Genomic DNA, 27,909 nt, shown 5'->3' with positions numbered 1-27,909 from the left:
GAGATAGAAATGTTTCTAAAGTTCGTCAAAAAAACAACAAACCAAAACGAATTATAGAAATAGCCGACTTTTCCCAGTGTTGTCAAAAAAACATACACCTAAATTTCTTTAAGCTTTCGTAAGTAAACAGAAGATAAACATCTTCTGTGAAATAAAATGCGCATGTCCGAGGTTGTGTCGTGCGTGTACAACCACTGTTATTGATATTAAAACTCTCTTCTGAGCTATCGTGGTTTCTCGGTAGACAATCAATGCACTTTTTTTGGTTTCGATCATTTTCTTCTTGACGAATAACTTTCTCCTGTACGTAACTAAACATCCTTTCTTGTCCTTTAGGAGCAGGAACTGTGAATAACGTCATCCGTGACCGAAGCAATTTTCAATATAATTTCCTATTCTAAATATTGCCCTTTTAAACAGTAGCGTGAGACGTGTGAAACACACATGTTGCACATAAACCAACAAAGATATTTATCGGATTTCCAGTGTCAAAACGTACTCTACCGTCTTGTATAAGAATAAAGAAAACTGTGCCAGTGTATGAGATTGATGATTTAAGTTTTATCGTATAAATAACACAAATGACATCAGAAAACAAAGTTTTGATATACATGCAATTTATTTACAATATTTTAATGCAATATAAATGTAAACAAAACACACGGTATCTAAAGAAGAATTCTCTTCCAACATTTGTCTTTACTTAAGTACATTTTTACTCTTATGTGGCTCGCTCGTTCTCTCTGGGCAGGACGTGATTTAGCACTTAGCGTGTTGGATTGTGGATTCGTGGTTCGCATCCCATTGCAGAAACAAATCGCGCAAGCACTTTGTGGTTTTAAGTATACCGTAAGAGTGATGGTCAAATGATGTAATCATAATAGTCCAAGAGTTGGTAGTCAAGTGATTTGATTATAATAGTCTGAAAGCAGATGGTCAAATGATGTAATCATAATAGTCCAAGAGCTGGCGCCCTTGTGATTTGATTATAATAGTCTAAAAGCTGACGGTCAAGTGATGTAATTATAATAGTCCGAGAGTTGACGGTGGGTGTTATTGAGCAGCTTCCTTCCCTCTAGTGTATCAGTTGAAATCTAAGGGTGGTTGCTGTTACATAAATATTCGAAACAAATAAACTAGTGTTTATTTACTTTAAAATTTTCATTCACCCTAACGAGTGATTCAAATTATTATTAAAGGATTATGACAAGTACATACTTAAACACAAATCTGTTAAAAACTGAAGTTGTATCCAATACATCTAGATGAATATTCACTATTTTTCAATGATGCACACATTTATAACAGTAAGTACTAATTCATAAACTGAAGTTTTCATTAACTTTAAAGAATTTTCCTTTGAGTTAATCAAATAACTTTAGTGTACTCTTTGTCACAATCATTTCAAGAATTTTTTTCTGTTGATAATTTGACAGCACACTTAAAAAAAACAACTGACAACCAACGTATATTGACACTGATAAAAACAATATAGATGACAAATTTTGAACTAAAGAAAGGAAGGTTAAGATAAATTTCCTCTGAACAAAATTTAGTTCAAGATCTTTATTAAAAACAGCTTCTTTTTCACTAAATCTACTTAACAATGATTTAAAAAGTGATGACCAGTGTAAAAATTAAAAACTTTAATTTCTGATTTATCATTATTTTAAAACACTGGAACTTAACATTGTGGAGACACTAAAACAGTTCAAAGAGTAAACATTATCTTAACAATGGTGTTTCTGAAACAAACTCTGAACACAAGTTTGAGATTCATACACAAATGACAAAGTTGATAACAATTTGGAACCGTGACAGATTGTAGCATTTGTTGTTGATCTGTTAACACTGTTCAAGTCTTGTTCTTTAGAATTCTGATGGCACGTCACCTTGAACAAGGTGCAGGAGCAGGTATATTACTTCATTCTACAACTCTGGAATGGTCTTCCACTTCTATAGTATCATCTTCACAATGTTTGGTTCTACCTGTGTATTCAGAGATTCTCCTAAATCAGAAAAAACAAAAAAAACGTGCTCAGTAATAATAGTAGAAAACTGAATATGAAATTACATTTAATCAATTGTGAAACAGACTTCAGGGAAAGGAACAAAACTATGTAACAGCACCAATGTCATTAAAAGAACACACTGAAAATATAATAATCAATTTACATTTTCTTTAGTTTTACTTACACAGTATTTCATTAAGTGTTTATTTTGATTTCCTACAGTATTCTTGTTCTAAATTCAGATTGGCTCCCGAGACCTAAAAGGTTGCCGACACCTGTTCTAAAAGATACGTGAAAGATAGAAGTTTGGTTAAAAATAATGAACACAATATTCTCACAACTTTTAAGTACTTATAAACATTCAACAAAAGAAAACATCAATGTTATAATACAAGACAGTTTAAAACTGTTGTCACCAAGATGGTGTAAACATTAAGTATATAAACAAAAATAAATAATTTGTTTAAAATTTAACAAGGTTTGACCTTTGAGGTTGTAATATATCAAATGTTAAGTGAAAGAAGAAATTTTCTAAATAACATAGACTTTTGCAAAGTTTAAAACGTACTTGTTCTTGTGGCACATATATGTATGGAAACTGTATTCCCTGTTGGACTTCATTGACCATAGATATTTGATTAGATGTTATTATCAACCTGTTCACTTACCTCTTAAACAGAAAAAAACTCTGCCTTGTTCAAATTTTTAAATATTACCAATCTGTGAAATGATGTTCTAAAATAATGGTGTTTCCCTCCTTCCAAGATATTTTGCTCTTTTCAGTTCTTCTTCAATAATCACATCATTGACGATGTGATTTTCATGTCTAATCTGTAGTTTCACAGACTTTGGAATGTCTGGTATTAACCAACAAATTAGAGTTGTCATGATGAATACAAGACACTAAAAAAAGGAAAAACATAAGTTTCACTGGAGCAGTTTTTAAAACATAATCCTTTAAATAACACTGTTTAACCAATACAGATTATAAAACTTTATGAACAATGGTTAAATCATGAAGTCTTCTTAAATTACTAATGAGCATGTACAGTCATTCAGAACAGTATCAGTGCTACATAATAAGAAAAACATTCTACTGGATGAACAGAAGCCACAAAAAAATCTAACATTTATAGAATTGGGTAATAAAAAGGATAGTTTATTAACAAAAATGATTAATCAATCCATTTTGTCAAGGATAACTTAGTAAATGTTACTGAAACTTTTAAAAACATTCTAGGATTGTCCTGGCTGTATTAAAATGTATTACCTTTTATACTCTATTTATGTTGCTTCATTAAAAAACAACTGAACATAGTTATAATGTTTATACATTTTCAGTCTCAGTAAATGTTAAAAAGTTTCCAACTCCCTTGAAGTTAATTTAATACAGCAATTCTCAACTGGTTCTGTGGGTTTATGTACATCTAAACATATATTTAGCTTCCTCAAAAAAATTTAAACTACAAATAAAAGGTGTTTTAATAAAAGTTATTCACACTTTATATTTGTTTTGAAAACTTTGGTTAAATAAAGTCTCAGGTTAGTTCTACAATTAACATTTAAAAATATTCTATCTTTTGAAGAAAGAAGGTTGTATTTTATGTCCTTAAGTGAAAGCTACTGTTAATTGATTTATTTTAGTATAAACTAAAAATGAACTGCAAATGTAATTAAGTTTAATCAAAAATAAGATCTATAATTTGAAAAATTGTTTCCAACCACAAAAATAGAAACGAAAACCAAGCGAGCTGTAGCCAGCTGCCAATATAACGTCTTATATTCATATTTGTTGCTTGCTGTTGGGGGGCTCTCTATAGTCTTGGTACCTGAAACCATGAAATAAAATGACCTTAAAATAGAAGCCAGCATTTTAAACAACTTATTTTATAGTGGATGTTTTGCATTTCATAAAATTTTAACTATACCTTAAAATTGTTATCTGTACTCAGACAAGTTTTTTAAAATAAAGTTAACTTTCTAACTTAAACAGCTAAGTACATTTTGTGCTCTTATATGAACAGCAATATCCAAGTTTGTTAGCAATATCAAATTGTTAGAAATTAATTCTATAGTTTTCTTCCAAAAAAGTTCCTTTGAAATCCTATTGAGTGAGGAGATGTTGTTGGAATTTTGTGGCTCTGATGTCTGGGAAATATTAATAGATTTGTACCAACAGAAAAGAAATAACATCATCGAAGGGTTTACTCTTCAAATTCTATTGTGTTTTATTTAAACAATATTTGTGTATCAATACTGAAATACAGTCATTGAGAAAGTCGATGTAGTTGATTCAAATTTTGCTGAAGATAAAATCAGTAAAGTTCTCTCTCTTGAAGATGTATAACTTTTTTACTGCACATAAAACAGAATCTAGAAACAATCCTTTCATCTTCCTCGGAGAAAAATGTATTAAAGTTTTGTACAAATGTTACTTCTTTCAGAATAAAAAATAAAACTGATGGTGAATGTTATGAAATCTCTTGTGATTATTTTTAATGTTTATAAAAGGATAATAAAATTTCTGTTTAGTACTATGAATAATTATGTTACATTAAAAAATATTGCATAATGCACTTGAATAGAATTGTAAAACAACTGTTATTTCTAACTAACCCACAATTAGGTTTATAAAAAAAACAAAAAAACAAATTCATTACTACTTAAAGCAACACTTTTTGTCGAAACCCATCAGGCTAGCTTCGTGAAGTATTGGCTTTGACTGCCGAAACAAAAAGAAACTTGCCTGATTTATGGATAGAATACACTCTTTTTATTAGTTATATAAATACAACCAATTGTCCAACAGCAATATAAATGAGAATTACACAAATTTCTTGAAAAACAGAAGATAGTACAAGGATTTGTCATTTGGGTTGAAATTTTATATTCGGAGTTGTTAGTATCTGCTATATGTACGTTTCTAATTGGTTGAACAATCTGAAACCCTCACAAGAGGAGAGAAAAAAAATATTTGTAAATGAAAATTCAGAGCATCACCAGATTGTGTAGAGAAGTATATTCATTTTTTTAACTTAAGAATTAAATCTTATGTAATACTAATATTTAAGTCATAAAGTATCTTTTTTGTACCAAGTTTAATAATATGTATTATTTTAAGTAGTTTAATTAACCCTTTATTGTCTCCACCCATATATCTACACATGCTAGATATCACCTACAGCATTATATTTGCACATGCCAAACATCATTTCAATCCATATGTCTATGCATACGAGACATAACCTTCATCAAAATATCTACGCATACCAGATATCTTTTCCAATATGTCTGATCATGCTAGACATCATTTCCACCCATACATTTAACATGATAGACATCATCTGTACCCATCTATCTTTGCATGCTAGGCATCATTTCCACCAACTTATACATGCCAAATGTACCATGTTGCATTCAACTGCCTTGAATCTGGTTCATTGTGGTAAAAATGTTGTTGCAATGATGAAAAATACTTTCATGGATGATAACTTTGAAACTAACTCAATAAAATGGTTGTACCTTGCACAATTTGATATCCCATGTCAATAGGGTTAAAGTTTGAATCTACGTAAAATGGTAGTAACTTGTGCACTTTCATGTCCGATGTCAGTAGGGTTAAAGTTTGAATCTACGTAAAACGGTTGTAACTTGTTCACTTTGATGTCTCACGTCAGTAGGGTTAAAGAGACATCACACTGGTTCTTAATCACACATACATTGTTTTCTATGCTCTGTTAATTTGAAACAATAAAACAAAAATTAACACTTACTTGCAGTATTCCACACTGGTGTCAGGTTCAGAAAGAATATTCAAATCACCAGGAAAGTCACTGATGTTGAAATCTGACAGAGTAAAGTTCAGAAATCCATTCAGTGACCCATCTGGTGAAATGAAAACTTTATAAAATGTCTCCTCTATAAAACTTGATGTAAAGGCAATAATTAGTGCCTGAAAAGTAAGAATATAGAATTAACAGTTCAGAAAATAACACACTTTCTTTCACCTTAAATAATATACTGTAATATTATTTAGTTTGACTGTGTAAGAGCAAACATTATTAAGTTTCACACCATTAAGTATATTGGACAATGTAGAAGAAAATATTCACATATGTAAACGTCATAGTACACAGTTAACTGGGTTTGACATTGTGGATTATAATAAAATTCACTGTGTTAAATGTCTATTGCATCACTAACCATGCTTGATAGAACAGAAAATAATAGCATTTTCATCTTAAGTTTCTTATGACATTGTTACTTTTTATATTAAATGAACATCAATTTACTATATAGAATTATTATACTATATAATTCCAAAATAAAGTAATACACTGTACTTCAAGTGATCAGAAAGGTAAAAAACAAGTTATTGTTTCTATTGACATCAATATGTAATACATTATAAACTCCTGTCTCTTCATAATAGTAACAATTAAGTTTTTATATCACATCAAAATTGTGATAGATCAACACCATGACAATTCTTCAATGCACAAAATTTCGTCTTTAATTAATAACAACCAATGGTCAGTAGGTGTAAACTTGTAAACTGACTCACAAAAAAGAAATCACATCAATGTATTTTATAAACCCACTAAAGGTGCTTTAGAAAATCACTGCAGAAAGAACACAAGTACACAGAAATTCTAAAAGAGATCATATTAAGTTACAGTTTTAGAACTGACCTATACTTATAACATTAATTACATTAATTTAATAATCACCTTAAACATCAAACGTTTCTCAAAATAATTTCATAATTTAGATAAAATTTGAAAGGAAATGCAAAGAGTTTATTTCACTTATAATGATTCTTAAGGTGTCTCACTCTAATATCATACATGCATATGAAGTATTCCTTTATCACTGTAATCAATGTATGTGATATTACTAACAGTTAAGATAAAGAACAAGTACAAACATTGCTCATAATTCTCTGTACTTACATTTGTAATGACAGAAATCTTTCCAACAGAATTAAGAATTCTGTACCATATTCCTATCAAAATAGAATCAACCTATTAGGATAACTGAAATATATTTCAATAACTTTACTGTCTAATCTTTTTATTATTTTTTTGCTTACAAAACAATTCTCTTTCATTAACATTACATTCATGTATAGAATGGATTATATATATCTCAGCTAAGTTATGAATTAATACTTATCACTAAAGACTAATCAGGAGTTATTAATTAACTCTAATAATTCTTCTCTGTATATTTAGTGTAAAAAAATCAAGGTTTGAAATAAAACAAACTTCAAAGTATGAATATTACATTACTTCACTATCTGGGTAACTAGAAATGTCATAATGAAAATACCTAAAAGGCTAAAATCCAAATATTTCTTACAACTGATTGGTTCACACATGACTGTCAAATGATTGTTATTATTTACTAATAACAGTCCTCACTCAGTTAATGGAAGAGTGTTTGTATGTCACAAAGAAGTTGGGTATCACAACATTATTGTCTACATTTTAAGAGCTTCAGACTGTGATTTCTAACAGATTTACCATGATACATTTGTTTTAGTACCTACATTTATTTCAATATAGTTTTCCTTTTTTGCATGTGATGTATATTGTTGGCTATGTATTGCACAAGTCCCATCTGTTCTTGAAATTTGCAGAAGAATCTCAAGAGTAAGATTTAATATTTATATATTTTATGAAAACACTAGCATCTTCCAACTTTGGTGAATATTCTAGAAACTCACAATAAACTATATAAACCAACATGCCAAGAGCAGGAATAATATTATTAGTCAGTTAAAGTCAGTGTGATATAGGCCTCAGAAGCTATTATTGTGATTAACACCAATTAATCATAAAACTACAAAATTGGGAACCAGGTATGCAGTAGATTTTGAACATTACAAACCATTCAATTTCAACACATTAATTTGGGATATTATTTTTTCTACAAGGACATTAAATAGCATCCCTGGAAAAAGTCAGTTTGTAATCAGTGCAAAGCCATACAAGATAGCCAGCTTAAGTGATGTGTGACAGTCTCAACTCGGATTGAATTTGCTTGTTATGGGCCTGAACTGTCGATAAAATATCGGGTTCTAGATCATATATAAAACTCAGTATTGTTTCTAAAACTCTTGTACCTAAACCCTAATTTGTAATAACTATAATTATAATTTGTGTCGTTTTTCTTTTTGCATATTTTAATATATTTGTGTCATAATAGAGAACAGTACATGCCAATCTTGTTGAGAAATATCATATTTTAATACATACTAACATTTAAATAACAACTAAATTCAAATTAGTGATTATTTAGAGCAATAATACATAATGTATGTAACATAATAAATCAGAGACTTGTCTGAAATAAAAAATATGTAACATTGTCAATTTACTTTCTTCTTAACAGACTAAAACTAAACAGCTTGCTGTATTCACCACACTGTGCACTCACCAATGTTCTTAACTCTTTCTGCAACAGGTCGTCGTAAGAGAGTGATAAACTTTCTAGCATCGAGCCTGATTTCTGTGATGTTGTTTAGTAAAGCAAATAATGGTGCCAGAGGAAATGCAACCACAAAAATTGTGACAAATCCAAACTGCAACACTGGAGAAGGGAACAAATTACAGAAACGTTTATTAATTGAACTGTACATTTAATGTTTGAGGAAGTTTTTATGATTTAGACAGTTAAATATATTAATGTAAATAGTGGACTACAATAACAATAATACATGTGGTGACTCCTTGGAAGTATCACACTTTATTACACAGAAATTCTAACCTTATGGTGTTGATTCAGGTCTAAAGGTGGTTGAATAAGAGATTTAATTTCTAGTTTGACATGAAAGTCAAGACAGAAACATTAACATCAAAATCAAGTAGCATATTAATAATGTTTCATTTAAAAAACAAACAAACTAAAACACAGACAAGGACCTTTAAAATTGCTGTTCCAAAAAATACTAATCATTGAGGTGGTGTAGCTGTTTTACAGGTATTTAATAAATGTTTCCTCTATACATTAAACTGTTCTGAAAAACAAGCTGAAACCCATAACATTAAAAAAAAATTTCTTTGTTTCTTGTTAAATGCAAAGTTGTACGATGTGGAATTTGACCCATAACCATAGCAGGAATCAAATGTTTAATCTTAGCATTATAACCCTTCAGGCTGAGCAATAAACACAATTCATATCCATTTCTACATCATCAAAAACATTCTAAATGCTGCTCCAACTACGTTTTTCACATACATTATTATCATATCACACATTTCATCTTTACTGTTAATTATACATTATATATCTAAAAGTATTTTAAACTACGTTGGAGATACTTAAAATAATTATATTTCATTCATTTCCATAGTAGTCAGTTACTCAGTTAACTACAATTAGAATAACTTGATTTTAAGGCTCTTGAATGATGTACAAACTACAAGGTCATTGTTAAAGATCTAACATTTTTCACAGACATGGAAAAAGTACCATTTTAATCTGTTCAAGTTTTTATGTAGAACATATGTATCTATTAATGTAATTATTTTCACATCATTATTTTAAACTTAAGCCTTACCCATTTCAAGATATTCACTAAAAAGACCCAGTTCTTCTTGGTTTATTAAGTTGTAGTCACTCTCCCACTGAGTGGGTGCATGGTTTTCATGAGCACACTGACCCTTTTTATGCACTGACCACTTCTTGTAAACCCGTAACAGCCATCTAGATAAATACAAAAATATTTTTACCTAGTTTTAAAATAATATCAGTTTTTGTTGTTGACATGAATGTATAAATAGTTTAATTTTACATACAATCTGACATACTACATGTTTGACTGAACATTAATAAACTATGAATCTCGAACATATCAAAATCACTTTTTGAAAAAAAAAGTACAACAGTTCTAATATCTCAAAATGAGCCAACTGTCATAGAAAATGTTCTTACATGAAATTATTACAATAAATGTCTATTTTAACTAAAAAACTTACGGAACACCCATTTCCACCACGGCGTTAATGAACTGCTTCCCTGCCACAATTATAGCTAACTGCAAAGAGAGTTCAAACAAACACCCTCCTGTTCCACACTAGAAAGAAATGTAGAAAAACAGTTTCAAAATTACTGTGGCAATACCACTTTAAAAAATATCTCAGAAAGGACACAAGACTGAAAAGTACAATAAGATATAAGTTAGTGAGTGAGAGCACTAATAACTTGCCCAGGATCAAATGGTCCAAAAAAATAATGTTTCAAACCTCAAAATTTAAAGAATGTGTGTGACTAACATGAAAAACTTTGATTGATTCTTCATAGTTTAAGTTTCTCATGACAGGCTCAATCCCAGGAACTGACCTAACAATTATTCTGTGCTTGTTATAGTATTACAATGTATTCACATCATTTGGCAGGCTTTAAGTAAACATAAAAAGTTTTTTGCACACCAAAGATTATATTTTTTGATGGAGTATTTTCACTAAAAATGTATCTGTGAATACTTACATATGTATAGATGAATAAATAGAGAATTTCTGTTTGCTAGTCTGAATGTTGATTTCCATGTTTAGCTTAAAAATACTTTTCTTAGTCTCAAAAATTTCAAACCTTTTTCTGTAATATCTAAACCTAAATCCTTGTTACTGGTGTAACCCATGAAGCAGTGAAGAATGACTGTCTGGAATGACTTTAAATTGTGATATTAAACTACTTATGTTTATACTAAATAGTTTTATGCTCATAATAGTGTGTGTATGTGTATACATTGTTAAATGTTATTGTTTTATTGCCTTTATAACCCCTAACTAATTACTATTCATGCCTTAATAAGTTGTAAATCATGTGACAAATATGCAGCTCTTGCTATGCTTTTGAATTCCATTATGCACGAGCTACTCATGAACATTTTTTAAAATATTACTATTATTATTAGTTTTTTGTTTGTGTGTTTTATTTTAATTTTGTGCAAAGCTACACAAGGGCTATCTGCACTAGCTGTCCCTAATTTAGCAGTGTAAGACTAGGGGGAAGGCAGCTTGTCATCACCATCCAGTGTCAACTCTTTCACCAACAAATAGTGGGATTGACTGTACCATTATAACGACCCCACGGCTGAAAGGGCGAGCATGTTTGGTGTGATGGGTATTCAAACTCGCCACCCTCAATTTACGAGTCGAGTGCCTTAACCACCTGGCCATGCCAGGCCTATTATTATTAGTAGTAACAGTAGTACTTATTTTACTCAATCTAACCTAACTGATCTAAAGATATTTCTATTTTCAAACAATAATTTCCCATGGCAATCAAGGTTAAATTGAAAGCAAAATATGGAATTTTATTTACAGGAAACATTGCAATATGATAAATCACTTGACAGATGAAAACCACGGCTTTCTATTGGTTTTTAAGTAATACTGAACTGAGTGGCTTAAACACTTATTGGTAATTTCTAATAAAGAGGACGTCACAAGTGGGTGTGGCAAGATAGATTTGATTTCATGTCTCTGGAACCAAATAATATCAAACGCTATGAAAATTATAGTATGCCTTAGTGAAATTATATAATAATAAGTGATTTACATTAAATTTCATTTTCTACTTCTTGGAGGGTGGTAAATAAATTAGAGAAGAAAAGGCCTAGAGAGAAAATGTTACAATTCTTACACTAGAAAATTCTAGTTTTTTTATTTTAAATATTGCCTTCTGAAAGTAAAATCTTTAAACTTGTATACTATTAAAATATGGATTAAGAGCTATGTTTTCAGAGTTTATTTATTAGTATATCATGAAAAGAAAATACTTTAATCAACTTTTGAATGTAACTCACTAAAACCTTAAGACATGCACAGAAAAAAATGTCTACAGAAAAAGGGTTAATATTGCTATTTTTTCCCAGCCAACAGGAAGTGTTCTTTGAATAAAATCAAGATTTCATGTTTTTTACCATGAATTTATGACTTCAGGTCCCAAATACCAGTGCAAATACAGGACTTCTTATAGTTATTTGACTGATTGCTATTATGTTATTGAGCAAAACATTGTCTAACCAGGTTTCAGATTGAGCATATACATATTGATAAAGTAGGTCATAGATCAGTGTTGTCTGTGTAAAGTAGATTACCTCAAACAGTGCTGGTTAGTAAGGTCATGTGGGAGCTTATGTACATATATCAAAATGCAGTTTGTTAGAACAAGAAAGAAGTAATTTAGGTATGTTACTTTCTAATCTAAATTACATTTGTCTGTGTATAAATGAATAATTATTACTGATCTTGGATCTTATCTAAGCCCAGATCTATACTACTGCTAGTAGCAATAAAACAATGCAGGTGTCCTAATGATACTCAGGCCTAAACACAGGTCTGAGCAACACTGAATGATATGTGCAAATTGGAGATAGTTTTACAATGCTTTATGTTTAGTGTCATTTCTACAACACAGTGACAATGCTGGATACTTATAATTTCTTGGGATAAAATTTCAAAAACCAAAAATTCTTTTGAATATGTCTAAGAGACAACTTAAAAAAAAGAACATTGGAAAAGAAAATCACAAAAGTCCTTAATTATAGAACATATTTAGTTTTATAGATACAGTATAAAATCAAATCCTATTTGCAAATTTCAACTTAAACTAAGAACAAACAACACAATTATTAATAAAATATTCCCTTCAATGTTTCAGTTACTTTTAACTTATTATTTAAATTCTTAACTCATAATATCCTTACGTATTTAGAAGTTAATTAAGTTAATGGCCATTTTGGCCAACTGACCACCATTTTGCATACAATCTTCACATGACTATATCAACTTTAAAGACACTTTACAACATTCATGTTTCAATATTACCAGGAGATATAAATGAAAGTCTGAAAATGGCAAGTTGTCTTAATTATTTTGGTAGTGCAAAAGTAAATAAAAGGTAGGATTTTATAAATAATAAACTGCAAACAACAACATGATGTTATTTATTATGACTTAAAGAACAGAAAAGTGGCAATTACATTCCAGTTTTAGTTTCTTAAAAATTACAAGATTACTGAGAAATTAAAAGCCTCTAGAAGGCTTATTTTCTAAAGTTATCTAAAAATAAAAGTTAACATTTTACTTAAACTGAAAATTGTTTCCAATAATACTTACCATCCACCAACACTCTAGCTAGAATCTCACATTGATAAAAGTGTAGGGGGCAGTGCAGGCATGATCCACACACAAAGCATTTGTATAGAACAGGAATGTACCAAGAGAAAAAGTGGTACAAGAGTGTGGAAATTACACCCTACCTCTATGACAAATATGCTCTTCACTTGGAGCTTTGTTCCTAAATCAAAGGCAGAACAGAATATGAATAATCATCAGGTAGGCCACCCCTGACCAGACAGCCAAGATTCTATGGCTCAGGGTTGAAATTAAGGGGTTGTAGTACCTATATCCCATGTTGCTGGCTATGGTTATCAGACCACAATGTTATATGTGTATATATACACACACACTTTAGATACCAACATGTAACCACAGAATGTTGCATTTGGCACCATCAGAATAACGACACGAAAGTAAGCAACACTTAACAAGTCCAAAAGGTAACACCCGAGGCTAGGAATAATGGGATCCCATATGTCATACTCAACAAATGAACAGAACTCATCTGGTAAGGAATTATGAACATTTGTTTTCAGTCTCTAACCAAGTGGATAAGGTGTATTCTACTTAACCCTGGAATTATGTGGAACCTGCACTCAACCAAGGACTTACAATGGAATTGCTTTAGTTTCAAAATTATGATATAGTGAACCAACCTCCATAAATGATAACCAAAACTGGCACTGATCAAAGAGAAGGGTTTTGCACTCCCCAACTAGATAACTGTATGCAAAATATGAACCAAATTTATGAGTAGGTTCCCAGGAAGGCTGGAGCCACTCTTTCTGAAAGATGAAAAAAAACATCTAGAAACCCTAGAAGGAGGACCCCTGACTTTGCCCTCTTCTCCAAGAGTGGTTGAACACACTCAAAAACTTTGGTGGAAAAGCCTCTTGTCTGCCACAGATTCTCAAGCTCCACTAATACAGCCTGGTGTGCTAAAATGCACTGGGGAGACCTGAAAAACAGAGCTCTGGAAACTGTGCAATAGGGGAATCAAGTTCCCTACATTTTTTTCAAAGCAAACCAATCACAATTTATTCAATATGAAGATTAGCAAGATCCTTTTTAGCTGTATTCATGAATGTCCATGAGTGGCAATCCATAATAAGATAATATCATCTGGTAGGTGCCTAAATGATCTTACAGGGCACCTCATTTTGACAGAACCTGTTGCATACTGGTGGTAGTAATTATAGTGAAAGTAGTTGCTAGTATCAAGTCAAAAAGAGAAAGCATACTTGCCTCAGAAGCACTCACCCCAGAATGAGATACCATGAAAATAAAGGGACCCTGAAAAAATAAAAGAGTATATGATTGAGGAAAATACTCATTTCTGGTAAAAGCCTAGCAGATGTGGTAAAAAAATATACAGGAAGTACTGGGACACCATCAGAAGAGAAATTGGCCAGATCATGTAAACAAAAAGATAGGAGTGTAATAGAAGTATTCCACATACCAGCCGACACAATGTCTTCAAAGAACCACTGGACCGAGCAGCTAATGACACTGGATATTGAGAAATAGCTACAATGTCAACAGATGTTAAGTATGTTTTGGAATTATTATACAGTACTATGAATAAACTGTGTACAAAAAGAAAATTTAAATAACAGTTTAACACCTGAACTTTTATAAAACAAAAAAACTGACAATGTTATACATACTTCCTCTTGTCGATATCCAAACAATGAATTGTAATGTCCTGGATACCCAACAAACCTGTTGCATCAAAAGATAAATTTTAACATAAACAACTTTCTTCACATGTAACATAAAGATAAAAATAAAATCTAAAAAAGTCAATTCTGTATTGATGAACTATTCACACTTTCTCCATTGTCCTTTTTCATTTTAAGTCTCCTAAAATCTCAAAGGTAAAACCACAAGTTTGTGGGTAATTAAGCACAAAGCTACACAATGGGTTATCTGTACTCTGCCCACCACCAGTATCAAAACCTAGTTTCTACCAATGTAAGTTTGCAGACATACTGCTGTGTCATTGGGGTAAGAAGTACAAGTTTAGGACATTTTTAAAAAATAAAGAATTCTATGCCATTTCAATAAGTTATTATTAAAATTTCCATGACCATTTAATTCACTGTAAGCACAATAAATGTAAAAAACATTTTAGCTTGTTATATTTAGACTTGTACATCAATAAATTATATTATTCAGCTAAAACATTAATTTTATCTGCAATATTTATAAATAAAGGGCCCTCATAATGCTAAGTTTATTTTAATGAACAAAAAATAATGTGCTTCAATATTTGATTAGTTACCTATAATCTGAATTTGAAAGGGAATACCCTTTATTATGGTGTTACAAGTTTGTTTTATTGCTTAAAACATTTTTCTTACATATGAATTGTAATAATATCTTTGTATTAAAAACTAAAAACCAACAAAAGTAGAAAAAAATGAACACATAAAGGTAAATACAACAGTTTAGCACATTGCTTCAACAACTTAATCTACTTCAACCTACACATGCAGATATTAAAATGTTTCAAAATCATGTTACATGTGATTTTAAACACTTCTATGAACAGTAATAAGTTAGTCTACAAAACAACTTGAAAGATTAGTTTTTATAACTATGTATTATCAGCTGTCTTTTAGTACCATTTATTTTGAGTTCACTGTTTCTTTTTTTGTAAACAACTTCATTTCATATTTTAACACAAATTACTCACCTTCCTTTAAAAAATGCAATGTAAAAAACTGATGAATAGTAGTTGACAAACTTCAACATGTACATCTTCAAAGTCAAACTATTTTCATAATCACTTTGAGTGCGATGTATTTCTATATACAATATTTCAGAACAGTATTTACTATTTTACAAAAAGAATATTAACATACAGAAAAAGGTTGACATAAATAAAAAATGTTTGATAAACTACCTTAACACTAATGACAACCAATTGATAATACTATTAAACTTGTCATTTAACATCCATCATGTCAGAGGTTTTTAGAGCTCTTAGGTGAAACATTAAGTTCTATTCTTCAAATCAAATCTTTAGAGTATAAATATCTTTCTGTCTGAAAGTGAATTATTTCTTATTTACAAAATTCATTATTTTCCATAGTTATAAATATCATTCTACGTCTGGTTCAGGTCCAGCTTTTAGGTGACTCTGCTGCTGTCACACGGAGCAAAGATATTTCTGCAATGTAGTTTTGAGTAATTAGAAATACTACGGTCAAATATTTTTGTATTGAGGGAGAGGAAGTCATAATAAAATACAAATCATAGGAACTGAAGACGAATTTTCCGTATTGTTCTTAATTTGTCCATGATCTAAATAAATGTTAAGCCTTATCTTAGCCTCCACCATTTTTTTGTTGTTGTTGTCAGAAGTAGGATACCAATGACTGTTGATCAAGACAGTTGTGGTCTAGATACACTAGTTTCCATGAATTAGCAAACACGAACTACTTCTCAAGCCAAATCATTAGGAAACACAAGTTAATTTTAAATCAAAATGATTGACTTCATTCCATACTGTAACATAAAAAAGAGCTTTACATTCTAGTTTTACAGTGGAAATATCTTTTATGGTAATTTTTATACACATTTTTAGTAATCTTTGACAATTTTAAAATATATAACATGCAGTACTGAAGCCAATTTATGTAATATCTCTACATCAATTGACTGCATTAACAAGAGATGTTTTATTGTTTATTGTAACATGATTTTATCTCAAAATAAAATTCCATATTTTAAAATTTATTTTATTAGTAGCCTTCATACACAAGTTTATAAAAAATTATGTTGAAACACACATATATCCTTAATATAAAATGCATGGGGTCGGTTTATTGGACAAATGCCATATTACAGATGGAATGTTCACTATATTTCTGAATTTATTATGGATATCTACACAAGATGTTGCAAGTTGTTAGTAGAATGTACAAGTCTGTTGTATGCTAAATATAAAACACACTGGAAAAGTATTTCTAATCAAGAAAGGATGACAATCTGAGTTACATATTAACATGTTGATGTTTATGTAAAGACTAAAAATACTATATCCATGGCACTGCTTGCATATTGTGCTTGCCTCTAAAAATGTGTATTTACAAGTTTTCCTTTTCAGTATCCCTGTACACTGTATATGATATTTACTGTTCTTCATCATGAACTGTCATCAAATCAAATACATAATACCAAATTAAAAGTTACAAATAATCATCTAACCTTAAAATTATCATAAATATATTTATATAAATACTATACAATTTTTCATGTATTTCTGCATATATATGTTAGCAATGTGAACAGTTTTCACTGCTTTGATCACAAGACTATATGGTATTGCAACTAAATATACTTTACTGTGTTTCACACTGACCCACTAGTTTATTTAACAAAACACTCAGACTTGATCAATAATAAAACTAAGACTGGTAAAGTGATAAAGTGTGCTGTTAGTGATGTTCAATATACTTTTACATAATTACTTTCTAATGTTATTTTAATACATTCTGTACAAACAGAAAAGTTAATTAAAAATTCAGATAACATGCATAATGTGGCATAAATTAATTTTTTAAAGAAATAAGTTCTATTTTGAAAAGTGTGCATAATTTGGATTTATTCACCAATAAAATGTATATGTTTTTTCAAGATGTATAAATTATTCTGATAAACTTTGTGTGACTGTAACAGTATTTATCTGGCACTAAAATAAATATGGATAAGAACTTTTGCAGTCAGATTCTGGTTAAATTTTGTTATTCAAAATGATGAACAAAACATACAAAATAACCTATGTTCATTTGGAATTGCCAAAATTAGAAACAAGTAAAACTCACCCAATTCAGTGAGGAAGGTGGCTATTCTTCTATAAATCTAGAAAAGGTTAATAGTTAGTCAGTTGTTTCAGAAAGAACATCTACACTAGCCATCCCTAACTTTAAACTGATAAGACTATGAAATGGCACCTATTGCCAATTCTTTGGTTACTCTAATCAAATAACAGGATTTGACAATCACTTTTACAACATTCACATAATCTCAAGGTTGAAGGGCATTTTTGCTGCAACAGGATTAGAACCATAAACCCCCAGGTTCAGAGTTCAGAACACTGACCACTAGGCCTAGCATACAAATAATGAAACAATACCAAAATGTTTCAGATATCAGTGTGATATGAATATGGTAATTTTATCCCTGGTTAAGTGTTCTTTCTCTTTTGTTTTTTTTTACTCTGGCTTGTAATTTTTGGAGTTTAAATCAAGTTTTTCTAATTCAAATTTATACATGCCCAGCCCAAAGGTAAAAGAACAAATGCATGATCAACGTACACTAATTCCTGTGCCTAGTATTTGACCACTCAATGATGATGGGTGTGTTTATAAAAAAACTGAAAAGTTATTTGGTTTGGTTTGTTTTGAAGTTTGCACAAAGTTACACAAAGGCTATCTGCACTTGACGTCCTTAATTTAGCAGCATAAGACTAGAGGGAAGGCAGTTAGTCATCACCATTCACAGCCACACCTGAGGCTACTCTTTTACCAATGAATAGTGTGGATTGACTGTCATATTATAATGCCCCCATGGCTGAAATGGCCAAAACTGAAAAGTACTACTGAAGATCTTACAAAACAAATATATAGTAGTGTTACTTGCATCTGAACTTAAATACTGAGGGTTTGTCATTATTTTAATAATCTCTCTGGCACGCAAAATATAAAGATTTTCTTATGGTTATTTTGGTGCATTCATAAAAAAATTCCAAGCTATATTAATTTCATTCTTGAAAATACAAACATGAAAAAAAACATTACATTATTTACAGCTGAACAGAAAACAAGAAACGACCTTAAAAAATTACAAGTAATTACATATAACATTTCCTTTTAGTCATTAAGAAATCAAAGTAAAAAATAAATAAACAACAAAACTAATATGCTTACATACAACTATATATATATATATACACACACACGTGCCACTTTAAACAGGTACTTGATACATATATATACATATATACACACACACTCTTATATACACATATCACTATAAGCAGGTATTTGATCCATATCATCTTCAATAAAGCCATAAAAAGTACATTTTACACAACTAGAAATAGGTGAATTTCATATCCCTAATGTTTCTCATTTAAGTGACCTACCAGGTTAAAGGTCATGATGCATACAAGGTTCAACAGTGCAGCTGTCACAGAGGTAGTAAGAGATACCATGCTGGTTAGTGTCTGATTGTCACTCAATGTGAAGTACAGAACAGTTTGAATGGATATTCTGTAAACAATCACACCAACCACAGCAGCAATAGCTATTGTTATCTAAAGAACAAAACATAATTTAAGTCTATAAAGAATCACTGCATCAAGACCTACTGTAACACAGAATATGTATGTAAATTTAAAATAGTTTTAGGGAACTTAAAAAAAAACACTTTGCTGTAGCAAACTATAACTGGAGTCTGGCAGTTAAAGTCCAGATTTCTTCACACAGTTGGAGGTTATTTGTCCTTTTATGGAGTGGTTCACTAAGTCTTTGCCTAGATTTTCTAGGCAGCAAATTGTTTTGCAGGATATGATAAAACAAAAACCATGAAATCTGCAACTGATCAAACAACTCTAAAGTTATGCTTTTCTGTGGCATCTTAACCCATTTTATAATTACTAAAAATGGGCAATTTCACAATTTTTTGTTTGTCAATGTTTGGGACCTGTACAAAAATATCTTTCTACCAGCTACCATGTAAATTGGTCAAAATATGGCTGAGTAAATGATCAACAAATACCTCTAAATTGTGCTTTTTTCAGATCTCTTCCTGCCTCCCCCCCCCCCAAAAAAAAAAAAAAAAAAAAAAAAAAGATTCAAAATGGGCAAATCTAGCTATTTTTGTTTGTCATTGCATTGAGCTCATGAATATTTACATTTGTGCCAGTTGACTTCCAGACTGCTGTAAATATAACCACGCAAGAGCCCAAAAGATATATTTTTGGGTTGTTTGGCATCTGACCCCTTAAAAAAGCCTAAATAAAAAAATGAAAATACTTACTGGACATACTGGATCAAAGTATGACCCTACCAAGTTTCAAGATAATCTGCCAAGATATGTAGGTATGGCAATCGACTGAAAAGAGTTTGGAAGAAGGTGAAGCAACAGAAAAACTATATCTCTTTCATGATGATGAGGAACCCACATCAAGTAAAAATGTATCTCAAGATGGCTGGTATGGGTATTAAAACTGTTTTTCTTAACCTGAAGGCCTGAGATTCCTAAGAAGGTGAAACATTGTTTTCTAATTTATTTTAATAAGAGTTTTAATATCCATACCAGCCATCTTGAAATACAGTACACCTATCCGTGGAGACAATTATGAGAAATAACTGTTTTGTATACCATACTGCAAAAAATTGGAAACTGGATTCACTGAAAATAATAAAAAAATCCTCCCAAGTTTACAAAATGCATCTTTTAAAAACAATTTTTCTTTAAACATAGAACCAAAAATCAATGACCATGAAGTTATAAGTCATCTTAATTTAAGAATGCAGCCTTACTCTAAAACAGTACCACCTGTGGTACTGGGATGTCTCTTTTAAGCCTTTGAGTAATCTCTGATCATTTGGGAAAAAAACCTTTAAAAGTAGACTCATTCTTGAAACACCACTGAAAACTTTTCTTGTAAATAGACTGGACCACCAAAAGATTGATAATAAGCAAAATACATGATTGTTGAGACAAAGTTAAAATTTCCTTACTTAATCGTGTTATTTTTATTCATGTTATTGTTACACAAAACTACAGCAAAATCGACTGAGCATTTTCAACCACAACATAGAAAGATATGCTGTATGGAATGCTCACTTAAAAATCAGTTAATTTTCAGTGAAAGATGCTTTACGTGGTTATAAGTGCATAACAGATACAACGTTGTTCAGTGACTGCTTTCATATTGGACTCACGTTAAACAAGTCACAAAACCTTGATAAATAATTACTTCAAAAGACACAAATCTTTATTTAAAGAGACGTTTTAAACACACTTGTTTTATTTGAAAGGGCTGTTTTCCTACTGGAATAATTTTATACGTGCCTAGTGGGGGTCGTGTCTCACTCTAAACACATATTTTCTCATTGTTGTGCACTAAAAAAAAGTCAACATAGCAGATAATTAAAAACTAGGTATTTAAAATCCACAAATAGAGATCACAAAAAAAATGTAAGCAAACAAAACTGTAGATCTATTGCTGACAGCTTAACTCAAGCCACAATTAATCATTTTGATTCCACTATAAAATTATTTCAAATGATATTTATTTTGTTACAGGACTCCACTGAGATTTCTGCAAGAAACTGACAGTACTTTTGAACTTACTTCCCATCCTTAATTATGTCATGCTGTGAAATTTTCTGAGTCCTTCATTTTTAGCCATCAAAAAATCCAGTGTTTTACTAGTATGTGCATTAGTTGGAAACTACAGCTTGTGCATTTTCTAGTGTTTTTATTGGAAACAGATACAACAAAATTAGGCGATTCTGATGATGGATATTGTTATTCAAGCCACTGTTGTTCATCATTACTCAAATTTATTTCCTTGGCAACATTTCAACAGCTGTTTGACACTGGATGATTACCATAACAGATGCTACTATTCAATATCACATCGGTAATTCTTTCTACTGTTTTTTGTACTTAGCAAAAGTCACAAGTACATATTCAGTATTTATTACCACTGCATATATTACTCTTTCATATAGCTATTGCAATTTTAAACAGGTAGTGGTAGTAAAAGTTATTGATAATTAGCAATTTAGCAAAGTGTGCCACTGAGAGAATTATTTGTGTTGCCTTTTCTAACAAACACTTGTACACAGCAGGCTGTTGAAGAACAAACATATTGTTATGTAAACCTATCAAAGTAAGCATGTGACTGTGTATGTTTATGTTGCACTAAACTTTGTTGTATTTTTTTAAAAGAAACATTATTCCATTCTGATGAGATTCCTTTGTTACTGTTCATCTTTTGTTATATAATAGTTCAAGCTGATGGAAGCTACTCATTAAATTTGTGATCATACAATCTTTGCCTTCACAATGGTCCTTTGAGAACAATTTTACAGTTTGTATGTTACAGGTGTATACCAGTAAATATGTTTATTTTATCTTGAATATGTGTCATTTATTTTTAATATGTGGTGGATAAGTGGAACATAAAGCACAAGCAACAGTAAACTGTCAAAAATTATGTAACATTCAATTGAATTCACATGCACTTGTGAAGTTTAGAATGTATTCTCTATTAATGAATATTAAAAAAAAACATCTTAAGTAACAATATAATTAAAACTCATTCTAGATTGTCAGAAAAATAAAGAAACAACATGAATCAAAATGCAGAGACTGTATTGTCAAGCCTATAGCCAAAGGCTCTAACAAAGTAAATAAATACAGCTGCAAGTAATGTCTGTATTATTTTCTTAAGATTATTATAAATCTCTCTATTAACTCCATGCCTACAGTACTTATCAATTTTAGTGGGGACAAAATAGTTTGTTTACTTTTAAGAGTCCCGAGTTGTCAGCTTGAAATGACAATTTTTATATTTTGATTCAACTTTTCTGATGATCCATACACCCCTTCCCAAATTAATAATTTTAATAATAAAGTTCACATACACATATATTCCTGTATACAGATAAATTTCTCATTCCCACTGAATACCAAACACCATCACTGTGTCAAATAGTCTTCATTACCTACTGAACCTGTTTCTAAAGTTCACTGTTCTCAAAATTGGTTCTTCTTTAAATCTGAAATCTTAAATGTTCACATAGCTTTAGTGTACACACCTACATACTCAAATTAATTCATAAATAAATACTCACAAGTAGTAACACCACAGACCAGGAAAATATGGTACACGGTACTCGTCTCTTCCAAAACGAAACACATGGTTCGTTTACCTGTTACAGTGTACATCACAGAAGCATTTAGAAAAACACATCAGTAAAAAACTAAGTAATAAATTTTCATAACTCGTAAGAAACAAAGTTCAAACACATGCCCTTAGAAAAAGAACCAGAACTGATGAAAAACTACTGTAATATTCCTTCTGAAGTTCAATTTACATTATTTTTGAAGGGGATAATAAAACCACAACTTAGGCATTGGAACATCTAACTTGTTTGTTTGTTTTTTAAAAAAGGGATAAAATAAATGTAATGAACTTTAAATTATTTGCTTTGTTTTAAATTTCACACAAAGCTACACGAGGGCTATCTGCACTAGTTGTCCCTAATTTAGCAGTATACAACTAGAGGGAAGGCAGCTAGTCATCACCACCCACTACAAACCCTTGGGCTACTCTTTTACGAACAAATAATGGGATTGACCATCACATTATAATTACGAGTCGAGAGCCTTAACCACCTGGCAGCCAGGCGGGGACTTTAAATGAGAATATTTGAAACAAGCATAAAAGTTGACATTTTAAACTTTCAATTTCAAACAATGTTCTACCAAGATCTTTTAAATTTTTGTTATTCACATGTATTTTTTATACTCTGCTGTCTTTTAAACTACATGTAATGCATTTACACTGAATTATTTTTAGAAAAGTGTTTTATCACCCTTTTAAAATTGTACCTTTGAAGACCATTTACTCAAAATAACTGCATTTTTGAAGAAGAATAAGGCATTTTTTTAAGTTTAATAATTTTAAGAAAGAATTTATACAAAAGATACATCGCTTGTTAATTTTGTTTGATAGAGTTATTTAGTTACAGTTTTGTTGTAAAACCAATACCAAACACTTTTAGTGTCATCATAAAACTTATAATCTGATAATCAACTACAACATTGCAAAATCATCATCAACAGATAGATCTAGACTTGTATAAAAAAAACTGGACAACTGGACAAAAAAGTCAGATGTTTGTTTTGATGTTTATTATAAATTGATAACTGCTGTTCTTACCCTGTAATAAAGTTTACTTTCTTTTTCTTTACTGTTGATAATTTGGCTAAATATTCTGGCCTTGGATGTTCCTGGTGATATATAAAAAAAAACACACATTATGATCAAGAGTTCAGGTAAAACATCATATCTGTGTGTTAAGAAATTTACATTTTTAAACATGTATTTTTGAGAAACTTTCTCAAAAGAATAACTTTAGGGAACATTCAAACATTATTTTTATAAATCAAAGTTTGAAAAGATGTTCAAAGGAAAATACTAGAGAGTAGCTGTAAATATCATACTGGAAACAAACAAACTTGTCCTGAGCACCCACTCAAGGCAGGAAAACAAGGTCATTAACCCTTTCACATCAAGAAGGTCAAGCTGCATATGTCACAACCTTTTACAGAGTTAAATTCAAAATTTAATTAAACTAGTTTATTATCGATGTATACAAGTAAACTTTGCATCACAATGTAATTACTGAATCAAATTTTAATAGTATTTAAGTTCTTAGATTCTTCCTTTTTTTATAATTTACTTATCACCTCTACAAGAATTGAATAATTTTATGTAAATTAGTTATTATAAAGTAGTTATTTTACGGCTTTCTATCTTATTCGTTCATGATGTCATACACTAGGAAATTAGAGTCATTTAGCACGCACACAGCTTCTCTTTACAAGCTGCCAATAGTTCTCTATGATGTTGTATATCCATAGACTTACCACTATATCAGCAAGGGGCATTTAGTGTGGTAGTGCCATTAGTAAAGAACAAAAAAAGATGCTGGTAAACAGTACATTTTATGTTTTTCATGAATATTCTTTATTTATTACTATAAAAGTAACTAAAATGAAAAAACAAGAAAGTTGTTAGGTTAGATTAGCTAAAATAATGAATAGTAATAAGAAATATTCTTCATATTGTTTAATGTAATTCAAAAGGGTAACATGAGCTGAAGGTTCACCAAGTGATTTAAAACTTGTGAAGAAGGACTGTTTGTTTTGAATTTTGCACAAAGCTACTCGAGAGCTATCTGTGTTAGCCGTCCTTAATTTAGCAGTGTGAGACTAGAGGGAAGGCAGCTAGTCATCACCACCCACCGCAAACTCTTGGGCTACTCTTTTACCAATGGATAGTGGGATTGACCATGACATTAGAATGCCTCCACGGCTGAAAGGGCGAGCATGTTTGGCGTGATGGGAATGCAAACCCGCAACCCTCAAAGGAAGGATTAATAGTTAAACATGGTTCAAAAGTCAATAAAACTGTAAGATTAAGAAGAAACAGAAGATGTATATTGTCACAATTTGTTGTCATTTTAGCACAATAAAAAAGTAATTAACAATTATTTCATAATTTTTATGGTGGTTATGAGGATGTTTAGATTGGCTGATCATTTGAAAGTTACAGCTTGTAAAATAACAGATAAAATAAACTTTTTACTGACAGCAAACATCATCTGATATTTATGAAGGAGGTTTAAAGAACTACATAAGTGAAATTTGAAAATTTTTAAATGAAGTATTTTTAATCTTAACATGAAAAATCACTTTGCAATCATAACAGTCAACACTGACAACATATAATTAAAATACTTGTATGATTACTGTCAAATTTGTCATGACACAACTAGTACCTTCACAATCACAATAGGTATACTGCCATGGTTAAAAGTTCATGTCAAATACACAAGTCCATTGTGATAAATTAATAACTGAAATAAAAGTACACATTACCTCTAAGGTGTCAAAATTCGTTGCATCCCAATGGTGGGTGATTTTTGATGAGTATCTTTTCCACAATTCCATAAAGATAACGGCTGAAAGTAAATAAAAACAAAGTGATAAAGTTTATCATCACTAAAGACAAAAATCGCAACAGAATACAAATTACTCTTTAAACTTATATGGCTCATGATAATTTATTCAACTATTTTTGTTCACCAAAGTGTTAGTAATAATAAACTTTGTAAAGTGTTTTCTTTTTTCCTTGAAAAGTCCCAAATTACAGACAAGATATCTCAAAGTAATAACATGCTTTTGGAATTAATTTGAAGTGTTTGATGTGAGACTTCAGTAATAGAAGTTTAAAGTCTTGAATGTGTAGCAAATTTGATGTGCTTTATGTTGGTTTGAAATTAAGACCATTTCAAGTATTGCAGGTTGGACGTTTTTATGTTGAAGTAACCCTTTTGCTATGGGCATCCATTACCACACATATCATGAGGATTTTCTTAGTGAGTTACTTTCCCAAAATTCAGGTCCTTTGTAAGGTCAGTTTTATGTTACTGGATATGGTAGCATGAGCATACATGCACCTTGTCATTGTAACTTCTACACTGTTATCCAGACACAGTTGAAAGATCAATATAATAAATTTATATATGTACGTGGTGTGGACAAGAAAAGTGGCCTCCTCGAAAATACTGTTAATTTGTTATATATTTTATTTGATAATAGAAAAATGTGTAAAATGCACTTCACAAGATCTATTCCAAAATAATATCAAATAAATTAACATTTTCAAGGGAGAGGCACTCTTTTGTCCTCCCCTTCTATATAAATGTATAATGTTATCAAATTTAAGCTATTTTATATGAGTTATAGTTTGTAGTTATTCTAGAATGAAAAAAGGCATTATTTATATTAATTTCCTAATTGTTTATAGTGGTCAAATCTATCAAGCCCATACAGAGTTTCATTAGTAAAAATAACAGACAAAACATTATGTTTTTCTTTGTACAAAAATGTTTGATAATTATCTGGAGGTTATAAAAATTTTATATGTAAAATTTGAACATTTTCTGATGCACACAAACATTTTTTAACCTTAAAATCAAAATTACTATGCATGTTAGATAGTCAACATGCTAAAAGAAAATAGGCATAAGAAAAGCGTAACTTAAAAAAGTCTTAAAACTAATTTACAAAAAATTTGATATTTTGTGTATGAAAGCTCTAACAGAGTCTGAAGAAGAGAATATTATTTATATAACTTTAACATGTAAATCTATATAATACTTACCCCAGAGTGACATAAAAACAGCAAAAAATACAGCAGCACCATTGTCAAAAAGATGTGTAATTTTGACAAAAGTGCATGTCTGTCCTAGCTGTTCATATTTACATCCTTTTATGTCACACCGAGGACATAAAATTATGTCATTGTGGTTCTCACAGACGTCCTTGCTGTAAAAAAAAAAAATGCAATTTTGTTTTAAATTTATAGAATAAACACAGTACAGTTGAACATTTAAATCAATCATAATATACAACTATCAATTTCAATGATAATGCCACATAAACTAACTAATTAACTGAAATTATGTTTAAATCAATTTGTCACAAAAATTATTGAAAATATTTTTAGGTACATTAATGGTTAAAAACATATCAACCAATAAAAATTAATGGTTCCAATTATTACTCTTTGCAATTATTCCAGCTACAAATGTCTTGTGCAAAATAATTAATTAGTTAAACACTGATTAATTAGTCCAGTGATTAATTACTTAACACATTCCATCAATTACATATCTCTAAGTAACTGATTTATTTGAGGTATAATTTAGAAAATGATCAAACATGAGTTATAAAAATAATAAACTGTTTGATAACTCTTTTAACTTTTTTCTCCCCTAATTCATACCTGTGAGCATCACCCACCAAGGTGAAGAACCCATAGAGGAAACACAGCACTCCTACTGCTGAAGCTGGGATCAGCATACAGGTATAAAATCCCAGCCAAGCAAAGTAGAGGCCAATTTTCACTCCAAAATATTCCCTGAAAAAATTGAAAGGAA

At 30.5% G+C, this 27,909-nt stretch overlaps 1 protein-coding gene across 1 annotated transcript; it reads right to left on the bottom strand.

Moving 5' to 3' along the window:
• Nucleotides 1-600: 600 nt before the first annotated feature.
• Nucleotides 601-27,909, bottom strand: LOC143242239 (anoctamin-2-like). The gene is made up of 17 exons (XM_076485608.1): nt 27,756-27,909; nt 27,132-27,295; nt 25,844-25,926; nt 24,119-24,190; nt 23,029-23,106; nt 19,299-19,469; nt 17,977-18,013; nt 15,843-15,954; nt 14,812-14,866; nt 9,995-10,092; nt 9,577-9,722; nt 8,454-8,606; nt 6,965-7,017; nt 5,786-5,964; nt 3,735-3,841; nt 2,197-2,915; nt 601-2,009 (listed from the first exon to the last, which is right to left on the bottom strand). Exons 1-15 carry the CDS (start codon nt 27,830-27,832, stop codon nt 3,796-3,798), a joined length of 1,524 nt encoding a protein of 507 aa, XP_076341723.1. The 5' UTR covers nt 27,833-27,909; the 3' UTR covers nt 601-2,009; nt 2,197-2,915; nt 3,735-3,795.

Source organism: Tachypleus tridentatus, unplaced genomic scaffold (genome assembly GCF_004210375.1).
Source record: "Tachypleus tridentatus isolate NWPU-2018 unplaced genomic scaffold, ASM421037v1 Hic_cluster_2, whole genome shotgun sequence".
Taxonomy (NCBI): Eukaryota; Metazoa; Arthropoda; class Merostomata; order Xiphosura; family Limulidae; genus Tachypleus; species Tachypleus tridentatus.
The sequence above is the reverse complement of the archived record's forward strand: the minus strand, read 5'-3'. Positions and strand labels throughout refer to the sequence as shown.

Excerpts from the sequence above, each read along its gene's own strand:
- LOC143242239 (XM_076485608.1), bottom strand. The coding sequence starts at position 27,832 with ATGCTGATCCCAGCTTCAGCAGTAGGAGTGCTGTGTTTCCTCTATGGG. Across the intron at positions 25,927-27,131 it reads TGTTTTTATGTCACTCTGGG|CCGTTATCTTTATGGAATTG; the intron begins GTAAGTATTATA and ends ATTTACTTTCAG. Across the intron at positions 3,842-5,785 it reads ACCAGTGTGGAATACTGCAA|GTACCAAGACTATAGAGAGC; the intron begins GTAAGTGTTAAT and ends TCATGGTTTCAG.